This window comes from Balaenoptera borealis (genome assembly GCF_965194805.1).
Source record: "Balaenoptera borealis genome assembly, chromosome: 19".
NCBI lineage: Eukaryota > Metazoa > Chordata > Mammalia > Artiodactyla > Balaenopteridae > Balaenoptera > Balaenoptera borealis.
The window spans coordinates 16,606,791-16,617,396 of NC_138878.1; the positions used below are offsets into that span (position 1 = coordinate 16,606,791).

Below are 10,606 nucleotides of genomic sequence, written 5' to 3' on the forward strand. Positions count from 1 at the left end.
GAATATAGTTCCCTGTGCTATGCAGTAGGTCTTTGTTGTTTATCTATTTTATATATAGTAGTGCATATCTATTAATCCAAAACTCCTAATTTATTGCCCCCCCTTCCCCTTTGGTAACCGTAAGTTTGTTTTCTATGTCTGTGACTCTATTTCTCTTTTGTAAATACGTTCATTAGTATCATTTTTTTAGATTCCACATATAAGTGGTATCATATTTGTCTTTCTCTTTCTGACTTCGCTTAGTATGATAATCTCTAGGTCCATCCATTTTACTGCAAATGGCATTATGTCATTCTTTCTTACGGCTGAGTAATATTCTGTTGTATATATGTACCACATCTTTATCCATTCCTCTGTCGATGGACATTTAGGTTGCTTCCATGTCTTGGCTATTGTAAATAGTGCTGCTATGAACATTGGGGTGCGTGTATCTTTTTGAATTAGAGTTTTCATCTTTTCTGGATATGTGCCCAGGAGTGGAATTGCTGGATCTTATGGTAAATTTATCTATAAGTTTTTTAAGGAACCTCCACACTGTTCTCCATAGTGGCTGCCCATTTGTTCTTTCTTGCACAGCACTTTTCTATATTGGGTTCTGTTGATGCTGAGAATGTGGCACTTGTTGTAAACCTAAGCTTGGACCAGTGAATCAAATCTCCTTAGCCAATACAACCTCATAAAATCAGACTATACAAACTCCAGCATTCTAGGGCTCATGCCAAGGAGTAGGTTCTGAGCAATTTGTTAAGGAGCTTCTTGGTTGGGGGCATGAACAGTGTGGAGGAGGAGGAATAAAAACAAGGCTCAGGGCTTCCCTGATGGCACAGTGGTTAAGAATCTGCCTGCCAATGCAGGCGACACAGGTTTGAGCCCTGGTCCGGGAAGATCCCACATGCCATGGAGCAACTAAGCCCGTGCGCCACAACTACTGAGCCTGCGCTCTAGAACCCGCGAGCCACAACTACTGAAGCCCACGTGCCTAGAGCCCGTGCTCCGCAACAAGAGAAGCCACCACAATGAGGAGCCCATGCACCGCAACAAAGAGTAGCCCCCGCTCGCTGCAACTAGAGAAAGCCCGCGTGCAGCAACGAAGACCCAATGCAGCCAAAAATAAATAAATAAAATAAATAAATTTATAAAAAACAAGGTTCAGGTGAGTAACATTGTGGAGAGGTAGGGCCAGGGCAAAATTCTGCTGAGATATCACACAAAGTGACTGATACCGAAATAAATGGAGCACTGATCTCCCAACATGATTCTTGAGAAACCACTTCTCACTTGCCCCTCCTCTGTGTGACTCAAAGTTTGATAAAGCTCAGATTGATCCAGTGATTAAGCTCCCATCACACAGATGGTCAGTGGTAGAACTGCACCGAAACTAAGTTTTTAAGAGTTTGGAGTTGTACTAAATCTGTTTAAAAATGGCACCAGAAGAGGCTAAGATGTGACAACCAAACACATGTGATGCTGGATAGGATCCTGTGCCAGAAAGGAAAAGGAGACATTGTTGGGACGATTGGCAGCACTTAAATGGGGTCTGTGGATGGGTGGTAGTGTTGTACCAAAGTTGACTTCCTGATTGGGAGGGCTGTAGGGTGGCAATACAGGAGAGTGTCCTTGTGTTTGTAAAGTACACACTAGAGAATTTAAGGGTGATGAGCATCATGGCAGAAAAAGACAAGAGAGGGTAATGGAAAAAATGTAAAATGTTAACAATTGGGATATTTGGGTGACAGGGATGTAGGAGTTCTTTGTACTGTTCTTAAACCTTTCCTGTAAGTTTCAAACTATTTTAACATTAAAAAATGAAAAAAAAAATACAAGTCTAAAAGCAGTTCTTTTATTTACAGTATAAAGGTTACAAAGGTATATATGTATTTATATATATAATACCCTTAAGTTGCAAATTTCATTGTAATGTACAATGCTCTATGTTGATGTGCAACTCAAGGGAAAGTGTTGTCTATGCATTATACTTACAGAGTACACATAAAGCTTTTTTATTATTACGAACACAAATACTGCCCTGTTTTATGCCATGGGTTTTGATTTGGTAGTCTGGTGATGCCAGAAGACTTGAGACCTAAATTTTAAACAACACTTAAAAAAGAAGTCTTGTTTAAATACAGGGTTCCAAAAGGAAGGAAAACACTAGAATATCACATACTTCTAATTCTTTGTAGAAGTGTCATCCTAGCTTTCTAAGTCTTAATACTTAAAAAAATGAGAGTTGCGTAGGACAGAATACATACAAGAGGGTATAATCAAAGTTTGCACAGATTAGCCAAAACAGGCCTTTATAGGTAGTGGTTTGCCACATTATTTTCTAAAGGACCTTGGGTCTGGTACCACAAGGGAAACAGATTCTTTGGGCACCCAGGTCTTATCACGCTGAATCCACCCAACAGACTGTAAACATAACACTGGAGTCCTAACTAGAGAAAAACAATCAGAAATGGGTTCTTATGATAGGGCAGATTTGCTTTAAGGTGTGAAGAGTATCATCAAGATTGATGATTGTGCCAAACCCAAAACTTAGTTTAAATCATTTCTCCTCCTCCAAATTCTGTTAATTCACAAAACAGAGGTGAAAAAATGTAACTGACACCCACCTGAACAGGACTGAGATAGAAGGAAAGCACTTCTTCCAACCTAGGAGGAACAGACACTTAACATGACAATACTTATGTGCTGGTTCCAATAGTATACAATCATTAGCACCTGATTGTCAAAGGGTAGGTTTAAAGTAAAGACCAAGACATTGAAGGCATGACCTAATTTGTGTGCACAACTCCAGGATGCTGAAAACCAAGGGAAAGGAGCCCATGAGACTGTGTTCCCTATGCCATTCCTATCACTGACCTCTCAGGGCCTTTCCGGGCATGACAAAGGATGTTGCCTGAAAGGCTGCCTCTAGTGATAGATGGAAGGCAAGCTGGATAGAAAGGGACTGTTACTGAAGGAAAATATGGAAAAATTCACACAACTGCTCTTATTTTTTTAAGGTGCCCTTTCTACTGAGTTTGAATGTCCGAGTGTTCTAGAATAAGTGGAATTTTGCTAAGTTTTAAATATCTTCATTATTTTGATCTCTCAGATGGAGCAACAGTCCATCTACCACATGTAAGGACTTTCAGCAAATGAGATGTTTAAAGGCTGTAAATGTGAAAATGACTGGGTCAGCACAATCTATAAAGTGGGTAGATGAAATATACATTTATCTTTTCTGCTTATAGTGAAAAGAAACTTTTCTTTAAAAAGATTTTCTCATTGATCCACTTTGGGCAATAGAACTAACTTTTTGTCGTTGTTGTTGTAATTTATCTTACTAAGGATATTCTACACTAGTCTCCTTCTCAAACTAAAGCCTGATTATGAATTAAAAAATGATGCATGATGAAAAGACCAACCTACTAAAATGTGCTTGGAGTTCTTTCATGCTGGCATGGACCAAAGACTGAGCATCCTTTTGAACATTTTTCAGTTTGCCAGATAAGCAGAACTGCAGATATGCTTTGGTAAGAATATGAGGTGGTTAATTACTTAACCTCTGACTGATAAATAGATGGCATGGTGTGATTGAGAAGTAATGGATTATGTGCTACTTGAGGGCAGGAACTTTCTTTTGGACCTTTCAGAGTGCCTGTGAAGAACTGTACATTAATAAATGCATATTAGATGAAAGAATCCATGAATTAATATATCATTAACTAGGTTTGCAGTTTCAAAAATTTCTCTAGGGTCCCAAAGAACCTTTTGTCTATTCATAAGAGACTTCTATCACTTTGGAAGAGGTGATAATCAAGTTCCAAAGGTGTACATGTGACTAGGATAAAGAGGGACTCAAAAACTTTTGCATTTGTGTCAATGGCAGGGAGGTAAGATTATTACAAAACTGAGTAAAGTACTTATAGGACTCAGAAGTTAGAAATCTACCAGAATACCTAATCTTACAATAAAATGAAGTGTCATTTCTCTGTTATATCCTTTTAGTTTCAACCAATGTATTTTGTGGCAATTCAAGGATTACAGTTCATTTGGTAGATTTTTGTTGACTACAATCAAATGTTCATTGGAGAGCAAGCAATCATTTACAAACGGCATATTTATGCATTACATCAAATGTAGATTCACTTTTAAAACCAGAATATGCTTTGGTTCAGTCACCTAAAATGGAAAGGAAGAATAGAGGTGACAAGAAATTAAGCTCACGTTTATCAAGTTTATAAAAGAAGAAATCTTGTTAAAATATTTTTCAAGTTAATACATAACAACCATTCTTCCAGTTGGCAGTTTAACTAGTGTCAAAAAGAGACAGATGTGTTCTGTGTGTCTATTAATTGTACCTTACTTTAACTTGAAATTATCACTGATCTGCTAGATGTGTGTATGTGTGTGCTTTAGAGAAAGGGTTTCAAATCAACCACTTAAGTAGTCTATTACTAGTGTAAAATAAATTTCACTGAATATCCTTATACCATAGGAATAGCTATATTGCTCAAAAACACGTAATCCTGATATACAGCATAATTATTTTAGAATTGTCTGTCATCACACATTTATTGTCTCTATGCCCAGCACAGTGAAATATATAGCTTAAAAAGGTGGGCAGGTGTTGGGGGACTGCTGCTGTCAGTTTTTAAAGACAGTATGTATAACAAAATAATTCTAGATTACCAAAAAATTAAAATAGGGACACAGAGAGAATGGTAGCAGATGTCAGATTCCTCTACTTTGATCTAATGGAGAAAAAAAAAAAAAGCCACAATAAGAATTCAAATTTAAATGAAAGAGATTTCCAATCTCAAGGTAGGATATAATACCACCTGGCACGTAATATACCTGATAGAGATATATAAAACAAATGAATATGACTATAATCAAATTCAACTTAAAGTTTAAGCAGAATCCCAAAGAAGTCTCTTTCCCTTACGCAGATATGCAGATCTCAACATGCTTTGAGACCAAAGAGATCCGGCATTTTACTTCACTGGATATTGAAAAAAAATGACCTTTGGCTTTCTAACCAGCCATTTCATTCATGGCATCAACAGTGGATGGCAGCGACATGGAAATGTATGCTGGATATTTGGATGGTTTAAATATTATGTACAATCAATAGCTTATAACCAGTGAAAATAATAAGAACATAATTCAGCATAAGTGTCTAAGATACAAAAAAAGCAGAGAAAGTGCTTAAGTCTACAGGTCTTCCCTGAAAGCTTCAAAAATGTTTAACTCTTTGAGTAAGTAGGGCTTTTAACAGATTTTGCATAGCAGCTTACAAGATAATTTGAATTAAAAATATGGATATAAATTAAACAAGGAGACCTGGAGGTTGTCTCAAAATTTAAAAAATCCAATATAACCTTTTCTCAAAAGTGGACACACTTTTGTCCATCAAAACCATTTACAATGAAATGTGTTTTTTCTAGGAGAAACATAGTCTTGTCCAGATTCCACACAGTTTAAATTTTTTTTAAAGAGTAAATTTTGGTTTATTAGCTAAGTGCATTTAATCGGCTGAAAACAGCTTTGTTACCATTCTGTTAGGAGGATAAATTAAGAAAATAATCAGTAACACCTTTAATCATTTGTTGGTTAGAGAGATTTTTCCACTTATAAAAATATAAGAAATAAATAATTTGATCCCTCCTGCATGCAATAATTTTCAATAACAAACTCTGTGAGAGCACAGATGATAAAAACAAGCACTATCAGACTTTAGCTAGCCTAAGAAGTGCTAAAACATGGCTTTAAAATAGGTGAATGACATTTAAAGTAATATTTTTGATTCCTGTACATGTCCCAATATTTAATCTGAGACTCTACTAGGTAGCTGAGTTTATAGTTACAACTACCTAATAAATACTGTATAAACATACATTAAAGTATTTCTTCATATAAAATATTAGATACTAATTTCCAGGTAAGATTTGTTTGAAGACTTCAGGAAAGGACTCACCTTTTCCAGAAAAAGTATAATTGAGCCTTTTCTTCCTTTCCTTTTTTTTTTTATTTTCGGTGGGGAGAGGGAGCGGAGACGTTTTAGAGAATGAGGAGGAAGAATTTTCACACACCAATTGGCTGCTCGTGGGCATCTGTGTGGAATGTGGAGAAGACGTCTAAGCCCCGGGTCCCGAGGGCACAAGGAGTGTCCATCGGAATGAGGGGGCACTACTCTGCAGCTCCTTTCCACTCTACACATGGAAGCCCACCACATTCTCAACAATTTTCCTATTTCAAAATGAAAAAGAAATGAAAAGTCAGCTGTTCTATAAAAGATGTGAAATATCAAAAATGCCCCTCTTCAGTTATCACTTGAAAATAATTTGCCACATTTTGGCGTCTTAATACAAAATACCTATTTATCAAGGCTGTCCCATTCATAAAAAGCACATTTGTGGTTTGAAAATCCCACAAACACACTTAATTAAAGAACAACCTGGTCACCCATGATTGGAGAGCTGCTGAAGTATGTTAAACAAGCAGCTGAAGGGCTCTTGCTCTTGGGGCGCTAGTGGTCAAAGGAAACCCTCCACACACTTTCATTTCACATCAAGACTCAAAAGATACTAGAAACCTATGGATCTTGGTGCTATGACAGCTAAAGCTTGAGCAAAATGAGCCGAAATGCACACAATGCTTACCTCTCCTGCCCACATTTTAATCATACCTTTTAACAGATCTTTTTCATATAAGGAATGAGCACCGTGGCTCAGAAGTTCTCCCAGAAAATATTCTCAGTGGCTTAGCCTTTCATACTAACACAGAAAACCTCACCAAATGGCTTTGCTGCAAAAGTCTGTGACTGCATTGTTCGACTTCTCAGATTAATAATACTCTCACTGCCAAAAGTGTCTAAGCTCCCTTATCTGAGGGTATTGTGTGTTGAGATTCTGCTTCCAGAAATCACAGCTGGATCTTCAAGATACTTTCTTTCTTCTCTGATTTGCAAACGTATCCCAGATGGAACCAAACTTAGATTTATGAATTTTCAAATCATAAAAAAGCTCTTAAAAGATATATTCTAGTCTAGATTTCAATTTCCAGTTTTAAGTAGGTCAGACTTTGGGGACTGGAGCTGGGGGAAGAACTCATTTATGGGGCAGAGGGAAGACAATGAGGTTACAATGTCCAACTAGAACTCTCTCTGCTCATGAGTCTGCTCTTTTATATGTCCCACCTATAGGTCAGTCTGCACTCAAACCAAATAGCTCTTGCTTTGCAAATAGTACATTTGTGGGTTTTTGTTTTTTTTTTCTTTTTCATCTTTGGACTGCTACCCTTCTCCACCCTCCATAGTGCTAACGTCCTCTTATGGCATTCCTGATAACTCTAGTAAATAAGAACAATTCCTAGAACTTTCTTCAGAGAGCAGAGAGAACATCAAAGTCAGTGTTGCCTTTTCTTTCAGATCTGGGGACTGTGATAAACTTGACATTTTATATAGCTATTATACTATTTTAAATGTTTTCAGATATATACTCCTTCATAATTAGGAAAAAGAAGCTGAGTTCTCCAGTACCACAAAATCAGCAATCTTACTGCTGCTATGTCCTAATGATGATATCTGGCAATGCTTAGCAAAGCCCAGGTAGCTGTTCCATGGTCTCATCACCCTGCCCACTGTAGGATGCATCACTGAGCCAGCACTGAATTAGAGTTGCTGACAGATGCCACTCTGCTGCCACAGAGGGAGAGGGCCAGGGCCAGGATCCTGCATGGGCTCCCACAGCTCAAAGCAATGTGACATGATGTTTGTGCTAAACAGCGAGCTGGCTTCACTGACAAAGTGTACTCTTTAAACAAGCTGGCTCTCCAGGATTTGTCTTCCTTAAAGAGATCTACCAACTGAAAAAGATACCATACTAAGGAAACCCACCTCAAAAATTATTGTTCAAAATTAGATAGATGATCTCCCTGGAATGGCAGTGATATCCAGTCATTCAAACTAATAAAGCTCCACTAACCCTAACCAAAGGCACATTTGGTAAGCAATAAAAAATGGCTTAGGCTAAAATGAGGATTTTCTTTTAAAATAAATCTTATCCCCTGGCTCCTACCAAAGATAAAATCAGAAAATCCTAAAACAAGCAAAACTTTTCTTTCAAAGCAGTGGTTTCCAACTTGTTTTTCAAGTTGGTCACTACTAGAAAGGGAGTGGAAGGCAAGGTAAATCAAATCTTGCAAGTTCTAAGTCTTAAAGTTAGCACTTATGGCAAAGCTTGTGATGCAGTGGGAAGTGATGGCCAGGGTGGGATGCAGGGAGAGCCATGACAGATGAAGAACCCTTTGGTGATGCAATTCAAGGACTTCCTAGGGTAGAAGGAGTAAGTGAGGACAGCAAAATCCAACAAAATGTATAAACTATATGGAGTGACCAAGAAGCACGGGCTGCTGCAAACTAGCACCTGGTAAGAGATAGTTGTCCTTAGCAAAAGATCAAGGCTAAGCCTGAAACAAATTCTATTGGAAGAAGAAGAAAAAGAAAAAAAAAGGAAACTCTTAGATGTTTGATTATGTCCAAAAAGAAAAAGAATGAGCCACCCTTCTTATCAAGGGAAATAAACCTAATTACTTAGAAACCACATTAGGAAACTAGACAATAAATCAACAGCCTTATTTTGGAGCTTACTAGAGTCCTAGAATTTCTGGCAAGGTAGCTTGAAAAAGGCAAGCTCTTCTTTAAACATGGTTACAGTTCAGCAGTGATTTGCAGGTCCTTGTCAAGGCACTGTGCTGGAGGAGAGAGCAAAGAGCTTTCTTTTTGTGCTTTTCTTTTTTTTTTTTTTTTGAGGTGGAAATACTTCTTGTGACATTCAAGGCTCTTTACTGATTTTTTTGCTGCTCATACAAGCAGTCCCATGCGAGTGACTTTGGCCGACAAGAACGTGTGCAACACAAATACTATCGGCTTCGGACAGGAGTGCAGGTCCATGGTCTGTGGAGAAAGGACATTAATTATCACTGCTATATACAGATGCTTTAATAAACAAACGTGCAAAATAAACAGATTTGGACACGATGTTCTACTTTTTAAAAAGAACCTGGGTAATGGATGTGCCAGATTTATGGCAACTCTTGGGAACTTAGAGCCGCAAATGGAAGTGTACTCTGAAGTAAGGTTATTCTATGTCATAATTAAACACCACTGTGAAATTTCACATCCACAATTAGGACACTATTGGTGGTGTATTAGATTCCACCATGCCACGTAGGAAGATGTAAAGGAAAGAGGAATATCCTATATGGAAACCACTGACTGTAAGTATATTTCCCAGGGGGAATCACAGTGAATTCAGCTGAAGTGTGACCATCTATGTGTATGATTTTTGATACCCCTTATCGGTTTGTGGTGGGAATGACAACCCTTGAAGCTAGTTGGGAGGGCTAGTTATACCTTTCTAAGCACAGGTCTCTAATTTGGACAGCTGACACCAGATGAACAGGCTTTTGAAGTCCATGGCTATCCATAGTTTCCTAAAGGTTCATCATTTAAAATAAGATTTCTAGCCACAGTTTTCTCATTTGGAGTTTGAACTTCATTATCCCTAAGATCTGTTTCAGTTCTAAAATTTCAAGATTCTGTTTTCCAAATTTACACCTATCGTGACTGTGTCAATGGACATAAGATTTCACGTATAAGACAAGACTTGAACTACTGGCTCAATACTGATAAGAGAGAAAAGGCATGACTTTGACTTCTTTATCATGATTTCTGATTTCTGAAGTACACTTGACACACTTCCCTAGTTCTCCAAGGGGACTCATGAATTCCTGTCGATGTTTCCTTTAAAGGACAAGGAAGTCAAAAAAGATGATGGCTGTATGTACATATCTCCATATCATTTTTTCCCATCAGCAGAATTTCTGTAGCAACTGTCGCTTTATTACTTTTAACTCTTATCCCAACAAATTGCTGATAATATCAATGGATAGAATTCATTTATTAAAGTTTGCCAGGTTTAGTATTTTGTATCTTATATTTGTTAAAAGCCTGTTTCTTAAAACGGCTATCTATCTTTTCTTTCTAAAATTCAAACAAAACTTTTAAAAAAGGGAATGATTTCCTAATGTGGGAAAAAGAAAAAAAACAATGAAACCCCAAAACCAAACCCATGCATCTTTGAAAACTGAAGAAGAATTTCCTGGCTCCAAATGGAATATCAGTCTGTAAGCCCAAAATTTTCTATAGAAGAGGTAAGAAGCAATAAGGACAAAAGAGAATACCTATTAGAATAAACATGTTTTTCAGAAACACGCTTACCAGTTCTCCCTCAGGACCACCAAAATCCAGATACAGATTTCTGATGCCATCATCAGCAGACATTTTCAGCCTTTCGAAGGGGTAGCGGTACAATATGCTGCTGGAACCTCCATTTTCCCTGGAGATAGTGAACCCACTTTCATAGTGGACAGTGAGTCTTACCTCTTGGCCATTTAATGTGCAGCCTATTGAAGACAAGAAAAAAACATCATTAATAAAGTTACTACTTCAGTTAGAAAGTGATAAAGGCTTCTCCTGACTTCTAAAAAGGGAAAAGAATCTTCTTGAGAATGTGTGATACCTAACCTATTTGGAACATCCTGAAGTGAGTTTTGT

General features: G+C 37.6%; 1 protein-coding gene across 4 annotated transcripts in view; it reads right to left on the reverse strand.

Moving 5' to 3' along the window:
- Positions 1 to 1,818: 1,818 nt before the first annotated feature.
- The window catches only part of SNTB2 (syntrophin beta 2), a 100,595-nt gene continuing 91,807 nt past the window's right edge, over positions 1,819 to 10,606 (reverse strand). The window contains exons 6-8 of one of the 4 annotated variants that reach the window (XR_014238007.1): positions 10,271 to 10,455; positions 8,639 to 8,944; positions 1,819 to 4,167 (exon numbers count right to left, since the gene is read on the reverse strand). Coding sequence is in view for 1 of the 4 variants with exons in the window: in XM_082369895.1 (XP_082226021.1) it covers positions 8,852 to 8,944; positions 10,271 to 10,455 (278 nt within the window). In the remaining 3 variants the exon portion in view is untranslated. Of the gene's footprint in view, positions 8,945 to 10,270; positions 10,456 to 10,606 lie in introns of all 4 variants that reach the window. The other 3 variants (XR_014238008.1, XR_014238009.1, XM_082369895.1) reach the window with 3 other exon arrangements.